Source organism: Centropristis striata, chromosome 8 (assembly GCF_030273125.1).
Source record: "Centropristis striata isolate RG_2023a ecotype Rhode Island chromosome 8, C.striata_1.0, whole genome shotgun sequence".
In the NCBI taxonomy this organism is placed as follows: Eukaryota; Metazoa; Chordata; class Actinopteri; order Perciformes; family Serranidae; genus Centropristis; species Centropristis striata.
In genome coordinates, this window is record NC_081524.1 from 605,553 (window position 1) to 619,604 (window position 14,052).

The 14,052-nt window shown below is 43.9% G+C and overlaps 1 protein-coding gene and 2 long non-coding RNA genes across 3 annotated transcripts in view; 2 read left to right on the plus strand and 1 right to left on the minus strand.

The window, feature by feature from the left end:
• Positions 1–9,527, plus strand: part of syt11b (synaptotagmin XIb) — an 11,231-nt gene extending 1,704 nt beyond the window's left edge. The window contains exons 2-4 of the mRNA XM_059339958.1: positions 6,408–7,348; positions 7,719–7,839; positions 9,209–9,527. Of these exons, the coding sequence (XP_059195941.1) occupies positions 6,408–7,348; positions 7,719–7,839; positions 9,209–9,519 (1,373 nt within the window). The 3' untranslated portion in view covers positions 9,520–9,527. The remainder of the gene's footprint in view (positions 1–6,407; positions 7,349–7,718; positions 7,840–9,208) is intronic.
• A 125-nt stretch (positions 9,528–9,652) lies between these two features.
• On the minus strand, positions 9,653–10,082 carry LOC131976816 (uncharacterized). Its single transcript, XR_009394823.1, has 2 exons — positions 9,952–10,082; positions 9,653–9,785 (listed from the first exon to the last, which is right to left on the minus strand). It is a non-coding gene; the product is annotated as an uncharacterized LOC131976816 (long non-coding RNA).
• A 531-nt stretch (positions 10,083–10,613) lies between these two features.
• LOC131976815 (uncharacterized) lies at positions 10,614–11,800 on the plus strand. The gene is made up of 2 exons (XR_009394822.1): positions 10,614–11,210; positions 11,245–11,800. It is a non-coding gene; the product is annotated as an uncharacterized LOC131976815 (long non-coding RNA).
• The last annotated feature ends 2,252 nt before the right edge of the window (positions 11,801–14,052 follow it).

The window sequence follows — 14,052 nt, forward strand, 5'->3', positions numbered from 1 at the left end:
CTTATTTTTGTGCAGAAATGACATTCATGTCCACATTGCATTTATTCTACTGCAACAGATATTCTAATTCTAAAACAATGAATTTAATACAATAATATAATTGAATCTGCTGTAAATAGATATTCAGTATCTAAAATAGTATTCTAGTGAAATACATATTTTTACTGTCGGGCAAACAAATCATGTGATTTAAGTGCAATAATAATAATAACTACATTTAATCTACCGTAAATAAAAACAATATTTTGGTGCAAAGAAAGTTTCTCATTTCAGTGCAATAATTACATAAATTACATATAAAATAAATATATTCTATTGACGTAAATACTCTGATTTTTGTGCAACATCACATTTATTCTCGTATATCCATAGTTTAGTGCCAAAATATAATTTATTCTGGTGCAATAAATACACAAACAAGTAAACAAACAGTTATCAATCAGTTATCAATATTTAAACACATTTAAACACTTTCTGTTCCGTTGTTTTCAGTTATTGGTTCTAAACTCCTGGTTCTAGGATCTTGGTCCAAGATTCTAGATGATTGTTTTTTGGTTCTAGGTTCTTTATTCTAGGTTAATTGTGATAGGTTCTAAGTTCATGGTTCTAGGTTCTTTATTCCAGGTTCATGGTGCTAGGTTCTTTCGTTCTGCGTTCTTCGTTCTGGGTTTGTGGTTCTTTATTCTTGGTTTTTGGTTCTAGGTTCTTTATTCCAGGTTCATGGAGCTAGGTTCTTGGTTCTGGGTTTTTGGTTATTTATTCTTGGTTCAAGGTTATTTTTTCTAGGTTCTTGAGTCTTGATTCTGGGTTATTTATTCTTTGTTCTGGGTTCTTGGTTCTAAGTTCATCGTTCTAGGTCCTTGGTCCAAAATTCTAGATTCTTGTTTTTTTGCTCTTGGTTCTTTATTCTAGGCTAACAGGTTATTGTTTCTTGGTTCTCAGCTCTAGGTTCTGGGTTCTTTATTCTAGTTTATTGGTTCCAGGTTCTCAGCTCTAGGTTCTCGGTTCTTTATTCTAGGTTCATGGTTCTGGGTTCTTTATTCTAGGTTCATAGTGCTAGGTTCTTGGTTCTAGGTTATTGGTTCTAGGTTCTTAGATCTGGGTTCTTGGTTCTAGGTTCTAGTTTATTTATTCTTGGTTTTTGTTTTGAATAACTTCCTGTTGCTAAACACATGCAGCTTTCAAAATAAGAGTGGTGAGATGGAATAGTGGCATTAGAATGTGTGAGAGGCTTTTATTTTTTCACTCTGGGCTTCTATGGAAAATCAGAATCAGAATCACCTTTATTGTCGTTGCACAGAGTGACAAGTACTAGAACAAGTACTAGAACTAGTACTAGAACAAGTACTAGAACAAGTACTAGAACAAGTACTAGAACTAGTACTAGAACAAGTACTAGAACAAGTACTAGAACTAGTACTAGAACAAGTACTAGAACAAGTACTAGAACTAGTACTAGAACTAGTACTAGAACTAGTACTAGTTCTAGTACTAGTTCTAGTACTTGTTCTAGTACTAGAACTAGTACTAGAACAAGTACTAGAACTAGTACTAGAACTCGTACTAGAACAAGTACTAGAACTAGTACTAGAACTAGAACTAGTACTAGAACAAGTACTAGAACTAGTACTAGAACAAGTACTAGAACAGTGAAATGAGCCATCAACCGTCCAAACGTATAGAACACACAGACGATATGAGAGAGGTGGAAGAGAAGAAGTGCAGCACGACGTGAGGAGAGGAAAGGTCTGAAGAGATAGAGATCCTCAACGTTCTCCACAGAGAGAACCCTCCAGAACCCAGTCCTACTGGAACCATGTTGACAGATAATAAAACAACAGAGACTCTATAATATAAGAGGATATGATAGTGTTCCTCTGACTGGTGTGAATGTGTCACAGTGAAGCAGACTGATGGACGGAGAACATTAGAACCTTTTATTACTCTTCTCTTTTTATTATCAACAACAGATTTAATGTTCCAGTGTCACAACACACAAACAATCTGCCTGTTTTACCTGAAATCACAATGAATCATTCAGAGATAATCAAAGACTGAGGATTCATAATTAATGAGATGTTTTCACTAAAACGATAAAGTGTGTTAGTGCAGCGCTGGCTTCCTATTGGCTCTCCTCCAGCCAATCAGGAGCCAGAGAATCAGAAACTCTGAGAGGAGCTCAGTGGACTGTTAACACAGGGTGAGTGTGTGTGTGTGTGTGTGTGTGTGTGTGTGTGTGTGTGTGTGTGCGTTGCTAGGCAGCGAGCTCAGCTGCTTTCAGCTCTTTCCAAAACATGACATCATGTGTGAATGAGCAGAGACAACAACAGGACCCAGGTCCTTCAGGGGTCCAGGCCTTCTGGGGTCCAGGCCTTCAGGGGTCCAGGCCTTCAGGGGTCCAGGCCTTCTGGGGTCCGGGCCTTCATGGGTCCGGGCCTTCAGGGGTCCAGGCCTTCAGGGGTCCAGGCCTTCAGGGGTCCGGGCCTTTAGGGGTCCGGGCCTTCAGGGGTCCGGGCCTTCAGGGGTCCGGGCCTTCAGGGGTCCGGGCCTTCAGGGGTCCGGCCCTTCAGGGAGATCCGGGCCTTCAGTGGTCCGGGCCTTCAGGGGTCCGGGCCTTCAGGGGTCCGGACCTTCAGGGGTCCAGGCCTTCAGGGGTCCAGGCCTTCAGGGGTCCAGGCCTTCTGGGGTCCGGGCCTTCATGGGTCCGGGCCTTCATGGGTCCGGGCCTTCAGGGGTCCAGGCCTTCAGGGGTCCAGGCCTTCAGGGGTCCGGGCCTTTAGGGGTCCGGGCCTTCAGGGGTCCGGGCCTTCAGGGGTCCGGGCCTTCAGGGGTCCGGGCCTTCAGGGGTCCGGCCCTTCAGGGAGATCCGGGCCTTCAGTGGTCCGGGCCTTCAGGGGTCCGGGCCTTCAGGGGTCCGGGCCTTCAGGGGTCCAGGCCTTTATGGGTCCTGGGGCCTCATGTATCAAAGAGTGCGTAGCTTTCATACTAAAGATGGCGTACTCCCAAAACTAGGAAAGTACGTACGCAAACTCACCTCCACATGTATCTGGAGGTGAAACTGTTCTTACGCAGGTTCAGCACCTTTCTTTGATAAATCCCAACCAGCGTGGAACTGATCCACATGACGAGCCACCAACCACGCCCCGGCTCCTCCCCAAAATGAATACGCAGATGACATGCAAATAACTATAAATCGCCGGCATGCTGCTGATTATCAACAAAACAACGACAAATCAACTTCCTGCCACTGCAGCGAGGTGGAGGTGGTGATCTCCAGGGTGGAGGCAGGAAAATGTGCTTTTCGTGCCTCAGCTCTGGGATCAGCAACAAGGAGTCACTGTGGCTGTTAACCAGCCGGATCAGAGAGCTGCACCATGACAGAAGGTCCTCAACACGCTCCTTCTAAACGCCACCGTTATTGACTAATCACCGTTATTGAGTTTAGTTAGAGCTGTTAGAGCTGCCAGTGCGTAATGCTGCCAATATCATTTTTACGCATCAGTTTATTAGCCACTTAACTTGTTGTCCCAATTAAACATCACATATGGGATCAAATATCACCACACCTGACTTATTCTGGAAGGATTTCCCACACGTTTTTTCTCCGGGGAGAGGGATCTGTGGTCATGGATCACTGTGACCCGCAGCGGTAACATCTCCATAATAATAATAATAATAATAATAATCCATGTTAAACCAAAGGGGAAACGGTCGGCGTTCGGGACTTTGACGCAGTAATTAAAGCAGGTTAACTGTGAAAAATGTGTGCGCTCCATAATCAGAATCACAAATACTTTATTGGAAATTCGGTACATATAAAAATAGTGGAAATAGCAGAATATATAGACTTAAGAAAATATACAATCTTAACACCAAAACATATAGACTTCAACATACTATCATTGCACCAGCCAGCAGCAGCAGCAGGTGAAGTCTAAAATATGAAAATAGATTACAGAAAAACATCTCTCCCCTCATATTTAGAACGGGTTATTGATGTTGGGAAAACGGCATTTTCTCTCCATTTTCCGAGAGATATGAACTATAAAAATAATGCCAGTTGTGTGTAGTTTGAGTTCAGACATGAAACACGTTTTAAATAGAACATAAAGACAGAAAGTTTCTGCCAAACTAAAGTTTGCGGTGCCACCGCACATTCTCACGGCAAGTTCACTTTTCAGACATGTGGCGTGTTGGAAAAAACAGCGTACGCAATGTTGATACATGAGGCCCTGGTGGTTCATCAGGGTCCTGGTGGTTCATCAGGGTCCTGGTGGTTCATCAGGGGCCTGGTGGTTCATCAGGGTCCTGGTGGTTCATCAGGGTCCTGGTGGTTCATCAGGGGCCTGGTGGTTCATCAGGGTCCTGGTGGTTCATCAGGGTCCTGGTGGTTCATCAGGGGCCTGGTGGTTCATCAGGGTCCTGGTGGTTCATCAGGGTCCTGGTGGTTCATCAGGGTCCTGCAGCTTTAATCTCTCATAATTCCTCAGATATTGTTTCCTTCTGACACAAACATGTTCACACAGACGGACCAACACAAACTTATTGTTGTGCAAAATAAATCTGTGCAATAAATAAATAAATAAATGTATCCTAGTGCAACATGTTTACTGAGTCACACCCCTCAAATAATAATAATAATACTATTAATAATAACAACAACAACAACAACATTAATAATAAGATAAGATAATATAGAACTTTATTATATTATACTTATATTTATTATTTATATTTCCAAATAACATTTACTCTAGTGCAACATGTTTACTGACACAACACTTTAACACACACAGACACACACACACACACACACACACACACACACACACAGACAGACAGGAAGTGGCCTGTTGTGTGAATGTGCGGTTCCTGTTGTTGAGGTGTGGTGCAGGAACAGAAGAAGAGAGGAACCTCTCTCTTCTTCTCTTGTTGTCAACATTAAAGCGCTGCAGCTCACTGAATGAATAGAAACATTAGAGTTTCAACTGCATTTATTCTTTGATCTGCTGCAGTTCAACATGTGATCTGATCTCCTGTAAACACACATTATACTGCAGCGCTGCTCTTATTATAGTGCAGATAATAAAACCTCACACACTGTGTGTGTGTGTGTGTGTGTTCTCGTGGGACAGATCAGGACAACAATACTCCTCTGTTTACAGCAGACAAAGACCTCCACACACTGCTCCTCCTCCTCCTCCTCTCCTCCTCCTCTCCTCCTCCTCTCCTCCTCCTCCTCCTCTCTCTCCTCCTCCTCCTCCTCCTCTCCTCCTCCTCTCCTCCTCCTCTCCTCCTCCTCCTCCTCTCTCTCCTCCTCCTCCTCCTCCTCTCTCTCCTCCTCCTCCTCCTCCTCTCCTCCTCCTCTCCTCCTCCTCTCCTCCTCCTCCTCCTCTCTCTCCTCCTCCTCCTCTCCTCCTCCTCCTCCTCCTCTCCTCCTCCTCCTCCTCCTCTCTCTCCTCCTCCTCTCCTCCTCTCTCTCTTTTCCTCTCTCTCCTCCTCCTCCTCTCTCTCCTCCTCCTCCTCTCCTCCTCTCCTCCTCCTGTTTTTGAAAGTGATGGTTTAAATGATGATGTCACCGTGTGTGATGACATAATTTGTATTTGAGCTCCAACGGATCATATTTCAGCAGACATGATGTCACAGTGATGTCACAGTGATGTCACAGTGATTTCAGCTCTCAACATACAAGAACCTTTATTCTGATTTACAATAATTAATCCAAACATGCAATGATAAGATCAGTGTCTCTGATGGGGGGGGGGCTGATAATAATAATAGATTTTTTATTCTGACTTACTGGATCAACATTTAGAACCAAAAAGAAACAAAGAAAAACCAACATAAATGTGATCTTGTGATTGTGTGTGATCCTGTCATCAACTCTGGTTTTATTCTAGTGGGACTCTGTTTGATTTGGCTCTTTGTGTTTAGAGGAACAATTTGGTCAATTTGAGTCTTTTTTAGTCCTTTAGTTCAACATAAAATGTGATTTTGAATTTTTTCTTTACTTTCTAAACACTATCATGCTCAATAAAGAATGTTAAATGTGTCAAATGTGACCAAAGGTGTCAAATCTACCATATAAGAGGGTTCCATCCAGTTCTATCATTTGATACTAAATCTATTTGAGCTTGTCTCAGTTTTACTTGGTATATCATCATCAAACTGAAACTGGCCTCATGGAGTTTACAGCCAGAACTTTAGAGGTAAATGTACAGTAGGGCTCCACGCTGCTTTGTTTTATACTCTGATGGAGGCAACAAGTCTGATTATTTGGAGCTTTAGAGACTCTAGAGGGTTAAATCCTTCGTTATATTATTTACTGAAACAGATGAGTGACTGTCTCTGTCTCTGTGTCTGTGTCTCTGTGTCTGTGTCTCTGTGTCTCTGTGTCTCTGTCTCAGCCATGTCCCCGGTGCAGGCGGGCTTCCTGGGCGCTGGTGTTCTGGTGGTGGTGGTGGTGGTTCTGGTCCTGCTGTGGTCGTTCTGTCAGCGCCGTTACCTCCGCGTCTCCGGGCGCTACAAGCTGCACGGCGACCGTTACTGCGACGCCGAGGACCCGCCCTACAAGTTCATCCACATGCTGAAGGGCATCAGCATTTACCCAGAATCCCTCAGCGGCAGTAAGAGGATCGTACGGGGCATCCGCCGCGCCGACCGCTCCGACCGCGACGGCGAGCGCGGCTGCCCCGCCGGCCCCGGCGCCGCCAGGGGCATGGTGCTGGTGGACGCCGAGAACAACATCCTGGACGTCCCGGGGCAGCTCCAGATGAGTCACCTGGTCCCGCCCGCCGGGCCCGGCCCCGCCAACGGCGCCGCCCGGGTGGAGCGCGTGCTGCCGGTCCGCGCCGACTACTGCTGCCTGGACAGCAGCTCGGCCAGCAGCAGCCAGACCAGCAGCAAGACGGCGTCCCCCTTCACGCCCGCCTCCTCGGAGCCGGAGCCGGAGCCCAGCCTGGGCGCCGTCAGCCTCACCGTCGACTACAACTTCCCCAAGAAGGCGCTGGTGGTGACCATCGTGGGCGCCCGCGGCCTCCCCGCCATGGACGAGCAGGCGGGCAGCTCCGACCCGTACGTGAAGATGACCATCCTGCCGGAGAAGAAGCACCGCGTGAAGACCCGCGTGCTGAGGAAGACCCTGGACCCGCTGTTCGACGAGACCTTCACCTTCTACGGCGTGGCCTACAGCTCGCTGCCCGAGCTCACGCTGCACTTCCTGGTGCTCAGCTTCGACCGCTTCGCACGCGACGACGTCATCGGGGAGGCGGTGGTGCCGCTGAAGGGCGTGGACCCCAGCACGGGCCGGGTCCACCTGAGCCAGCAGATCACCAAGAGGAACATGCAGGTCAGACAGGTTCACACAGATTATTATATTAACGATGAGCTCTGGTGAATCACTCGACATGAACTCTGAAGAAGCTGGAAGAACATGTGGTTTCACTTTCAAGTTTCCTCTTTGTTCTTCATTTCAGATAAATGAGTTTAATAATAATCGTTGTAAGTTCGTAAGTTGAAATTCTGACCGGACTTTAACTTGTATTAGTACTTTTACTGCAGTAAACTATTTCCTTCATATTGCTCATTTCCTGTAGAGGAGCCGAACTGTCAATAAATCACGTCAAGTGTGAGTTTATACTTCTATAAATATAACAACCCTGTTAACCTGTGTGTGTGTGTGTGTGTGTGTGTGTGTGTGTGTGTGTGTGTGTCCTCAGTGTGAGACTCGTGGCGAGCTGCTGGCGTCTCTGTCCTACCAGCCGGTGTCTCACCGTCTCAGCGTGGTCGTCCTGAAGGCTCGACACCTGCCCAAGATGGACATCACCGGCCTGTCAGCCAGTGAGTCTCTATTATTATTATTATTATTATTAACACCTGAAAACAACCAGATCGATGCTGTTCCCACTCCTGGAGGAGGCTCTTATTGTGAAAAGCCTCACAAACATTTCAGTCTAAACATCTGATCACATCACAGTATTGATTGGTTGTTTTGTTTCTGAGAGCTCACAGTGCTGCAACTTAAGAAAACATGCAAATACACAAAAACACAAACAAACTGAGAAAACACCTTCATCAATCTGACAACAAGAGCAGCATTTAGAAAACAAAGACCACAACACAAGTGTTTCCAGAGGACACTTAAAAGTGATGCACCCGTCTGGATATTATCACGTTATTATCGGCCGCTAACGTTAACATGCTATCGATCGCGGCTAACATTAGCATGCTATCATTGGCTGCTAACGTTACCATGATATCGATCACAGCTAACATTAGCATTCTATCATCGGCCGCTAACGTTAACATGATATCGATCGCGGCTAACGTTAGCATGCTATCGATCACCGGCAAACGTAAGCATGCTATCATCAGCAGCTAACGTTAGCATGCTATCGCTCGCCGGCTAACGTTAGCATGCTACCGATGGCCGGTTTAAGTTAACATGGTATCGATTGCCGGCTAGCGTAAGCATGCTTTCATCGGCTGCTAACATTAGCATGCTATCGCTAGCCGGCTAACGTTAGCATGCTATCGGTGGCCGGCTTAAGTTGACATGCTATTGATCATTAACACACTATCATCGGCCGCTAACGTTAACATGATATCGATCGCGGCTAACGTTAGCATGCTATCATCGGCCGCTAACGTTAACATGATATCGATCGCGGCTAACGTTAGCATGCTATCATCGGCCGCTAACGTTAACATGATATCGATCGCGGCTAACATTAGTATGCTATCACCGGCAGCTAACGTTAACATGCTTTTGATTGCCGGCTAATGTTAGCACGTGAAATAAGCATCATCTTGAAATAACGTGATAATATCCAGACGGGTGCATCACTTTTAAGTGTCCTCTGGAAACACCTGTGTTGTGTTGTGGTCTTTGTTTTCTAAATGCTGCTCTTGTTGTCAGATTGATGAAGATGTTTCCTCAGTTTGTTGTGTTTTGTGTATTTTCTTTAGTTGCAGCGCAGCGAGCCCTGAAATATGAAGATAATACAAAAAGTTGTTCCTGTTTTCCATTGTGAAAACAGTTCAAAACAGTTCATATTTATTATGTATGTGTTGTATTAATATTGTTTGTAATGTAGCTGGAAGCTGCAGGACCTCGTGTCGTGGTGTCCAGATTTCTTCCAGTGTTGTTGCTGTGAAGCGCCTGTGTCCCGGTTTGTTTACTAACCCTGTTGCCGTGGTTACCGTGCAGATCCGTACGTGAAGGTGAACGTGTTCTACGGACGCAAGCGCATCGCCAAGAAGAAGACCCACGTGAAGAAGTGCACGCTGAACCCCGTCTTCAACGAGTCCTTCATCTACGACATCCCGCCGGAGCTGCTGCCAGAGATCTCCGTGGAGTTCCTGGTGGTGGACTTCGACCGGACCACCAAGAACGAGGTGCTGGGCCGCCTGCTGCTGGGCCTCCACAGCCCCGCCCCCTCCGGCGCCGCCCACTGGAGGGACGTCTGCCAGAACCCCCGCCGGCAGATCAGCAAGTGGCACAACCTGAGCCAGTACTGAGGAGGAGATAGACTCAGTGTACAGCACACACACACACACACACACACACTGACACACACTCTGACACACACACACACACACAGACACACTGACACACACACACAGACACACACACACACACACACACACTGACACACACACACACACTCTGTGGTGATCATAGCTCTCTCTCACCTCGACATTCTCAGAAAAATCTGCAGATTAAAGAAAAAAAATTGAGCAGTTTTTAAAAGATAAACATGAACCCTGTCCCAGACTGTCCCAGACTGTCTCTGACTGTCTCTGACGTCTCTGACTGTCTCTGACGTCTCTGACCGTCTCTGACCGTCTCTGACTGTCTCTGACTGTCTCTGACGTCTCTGACTGTCTCAGACGTCTCTGACTGTCTCTGACGTCTCTGACTGTCTCTGACTGTCTCTGACCGTCTCTGACCGTCTCAGACGTCTCTGACTGTCTCTGACTGTCTCTGACTGTCTCTGACCGTCTCTGACCGTCTCAGACGTCTCTGACTGTCTCTGACCGTCTCAGACGTCTCTGACTGTCTCTGACTGTCTCTGACGTCTCTGACTGTCTCTGACTGTCTCTGACCGTCTCAGACGTCTCTGACTGTCTCTGACTGTCTCTGACCGTCTGTGACCGTCTCAGACGTCTCTGACTGTCTCTGACTGTCTCAGACGTCTCTGACCGTCTGTGACCGTCTCAGACGTCTCTGACTGTCTCTGACCGTCTCTGACTGTCTCAGACTGTCCTCATGTCTCCTGGCTGTCCATGTGTGTAGACGGGGACCGAATGCTCAAAAGTCATTTAAAAAGAAGAAAAAAGAAGAAAAGACGTGTCCCTGCTGCAGTTCGTTGCATGTCTGTCCTGAGAGGACGAGCTGCTGACTGACGGACGGACTCACTAACTCATTAACTCCTATATCAAGTAAACGTGCTCCTGTAGGACCAGAACCACCTGCTGCAGACCTGCTGACCCGTTTCAGCATGCGCCCCGCTCACCCCCCCTCGGCCCTGCAGCCCGACCCCCAACCTGGAGGACCCGGCCCTGGAGGACCCGGCCCTGGAGGACCTGATCCTGGAGGACCCGGCCCTGGAGGACCCGGCCCTGGAGGACCCGATCCTGGAGGACCCGGCCCTGGAGGACCCTGTCCTGGAGGACCCGGTCCTAGAGGACCCGGACCCCCGGACCTTCTGGACTGGACTCCTCTGTAGATGCTTTAAACAAGCAGACTGAGAGAGGTGTAAAATACGTGTTTGTGACATGAATGATATTTAATTTAGTGACTGATGAACCGGCGTGTTGGGCTGAAGAGAAGAAGCTCCAACAAACGTGGAATTATTGTGTAACCTCGACGTGATGAGTCTGAGCAGGGCTGCACCTCTCTCTACAATAACAACAATAATAATAATGATAATAATAATAGTAATGGGTCAGAGGTCGTATGAATGCACAGACACACTTCACTGCATCAACTGGAACTGAGAAAATAAACAGGAAGTATAATAATAAACATTAATAACCTGGTATATATATATTTAAGCATTTTATTAAACGTGATGTTAAATATCTTCCTGCTGGAAAACATCCTGAGAAACACGATTAATTGAGCCACGACAAAAACATTTCCTGTGACCCCCCTTCAAAATAAAAGCCTCTCCATGTCAGACTCATCAAACAAACAACATGTGATGGTCTTGACTGGGACCTGGTTTTGACCTGGACCAGGTCTTGACTGGGACCTGGTTTTGACCTGGACCAGGTCTTGGAGATGTGGGGTGTTGCTGAGTATCAAACTTTAACTTAAACTAAAACCTAAATTGTTTGTGCAGATACGACCAGTGTAACAGGAAGTAGTTTTATTTTGAAAGGTTGTGTGTGCAGCCCTGCTGTGGTGTGACCCGCTTCACTTCCTGTCTGTCTTTGTGTCCTCCGACTGACTGCAGAGACGACCGGACGTCTCGTCTCGTGTGTTTTTTAAAGCCCAGTGGATTTTTGTCACAAGTGAATCTGGTTTTAATATTCAGTTATCGGAGACGTTCATAACTTTACTGTAAATGAATAAACTTGTGGTTGTAAAGACGCCGCGGCGTGGATCAGCTGATCTCGGCGAGCTGCGGCGGCGGCGGACGCCTGTAGATTTGTACAGAAACGTTTCCTTCCCGTCTCATGTCCTCGGAGCTTCAGTGTGTTTGAGCGCCCCCTGCTGTAGACCTGGATGATAACCTGTTAGGTTTGTTGACACTAATTGGACGTGCAAATAAAAAAACAAGTTAGCCCTGAACGCCTCGTCTCATGTTTCCTTTGTCAAACTTATCAATAATCAATATACACACACACTATATATATAGAAGTCAGAATTTCAAAATAATTAAATGGTGAAAGTAAGTAGTGGTAAGTTGAAATTCAGAAATTCGTGATTCAAAATTCTGAAATTCACAAGTTGAAATTGAAATTCGTAAGTTGAAATTCACAAGGTTGAAATTCAGAAATTCGTAAGTTGAAATTCAGGAATTTTTACTTGAATTTTTTAAGTTGAAATTCAGAAATTCAAAAGTTGAAATTCTAAAGTTGAGATTCAGGATTTTTTAAGTTGAAATTCAGGAATTTGTATTTTGAAATTCGTAAGTTGAAATTCAGGATTTTTAAAGTTGAATTTCGCAAGTTGAAATTCAGAAATTCGTAAGTTGAAATTCAGAAATTTGCAAGTTGAAATTCAGAAATTTGCAAGTTGAAATTCATGATTTTTTAAGATGCAATATAGAAATTCATAGGTTTAAATTCAGAAATTCGTAAGTTGAAATTCAGAAATTTGCAAGTTGAAATTCAGAAATTCGTAAGTTGAAATTCAGAAATTCGTAATTTAAAATTCAAGAATTTATAGATTGAAATTCATACATTGAAATTTGCAAGTTGACGTTGAAATGCCGATGAAGTCAGCGACTCTCACACTCTGAGTGGCGTACCTCAAGCGGGGCTTGAACCCGCGTCCTGCTGATCTGCAGTCAGAGATCTTCTCCACTGGACCAGAGAACTTCAGCTGCTTCAACCTGAAACAATCACAAAGATTACAGACACACAGACTTTATTTATTATTACAGACAAACAGACTGTATTTATTATCACAGACACAAAGATTACAGACAAACAGACTTTATTTATTATTACAGACAAACAGACTTTATTTATTATCACAGACACAAAAATTACAGACAAACAGACTTTATTTATTATCACATTTATTTATTAAATTCGTAAGTTGAAATTTAAATTCAGAAATTTAAATTCAGAAATTTTTAAGTTGAAATTCAGAAATTCCTAAGTTGAAATTTAAATTCAGAAATTTAAATACAGAAATTTGTAAGTTGAAATTCAGGAATTCGTAAGTTGAAATTCTGGAATTCTTAAGTTGAAATTCGTAAGTTGAAATTCAGGAATTTGCGAGTTGAAATTTTGAAATTCACAAGTTGAAATCCTGGAATTCTTAAGTTGAAATTCAGGAATTTGTAAGTTCCAATTTAGAAATTCGCAATTAAAATTCAAGAATTTGTAGGTTGAAATTCTGGTATTTGAGAGTTGAAATTGAAATTCGTAAGTTGCAATTCAGAAATTTGTAAGTTGAAATTCAGAAATTTGTAAATTGAAATTCTGGAATTCGTGAGTTGAAATTCAGGAATTTGTAGGTTGAAATTCAGGAATTTGTAAGTTGAAATTCAGGAATTCGTAAATTTAAATTCATAAATTTAAATTAAGGAATTAGTAAATTGAAATTCTGGAATTCGTAAATTGAAATTCGGGAATTTGTAAGTTGAAATAAAAATTCAGGAATCCGTATGTTGAAATTCAGAAATTCGTAAGTTGAAATTCAGAAATTCGTAATTTAAAATTCAAGAATTTATAGATTGAAATTCAGGAATTCGTAAGTTGAAATTCAGGAATTTGTAAATTGAAATTCAGGAATTCGTAAGTTGAAATTCAGGAATTCGTAAGTTGAAATTCAGGAATTTGTAAGTTGAAATTCAGGAGTTCGTAAATTGAAATTCAGGAATTCGTAAGTTGAAATTCAGGAATTTGTAAGTTGAAATTGAGGAATTTGTAAATTGAAATTCTGGAATTCGTAAATTGAAATTGAAAATCGTAAATTGAAATTCAGGAATTCACAAGTTGAAATTCAGGAATTCGTAAGTTGAAATTCAGGAATTCGTAAGTTGAAATTCAGGAATTTGTAAGTTGAAATTCAGGAATTTGTAAATTGAAATTCAGGAATTCGTAAGTTGAAATTTTAAAAATTAGTAAGTTGAAATTCAGGAATTCGTAAGTTGCAATTTAGAAATTCGTAATTGAAATTCAAGAATTCGTAAGTTGAAATTCAGGAATTCGTAAGTTGAAATTTCGAAATTCGTAATTGAAATTCAAGAATTCGTTAGTTGAAATTCAGAAAATCGTAAGTTAAAATAAGTCAAAACGTTGAAATGCCGATGAAGTCAGCGACTCTCACACTCTGAGTGGCGTACCTCAAGCGGGGCTTGAACCCGC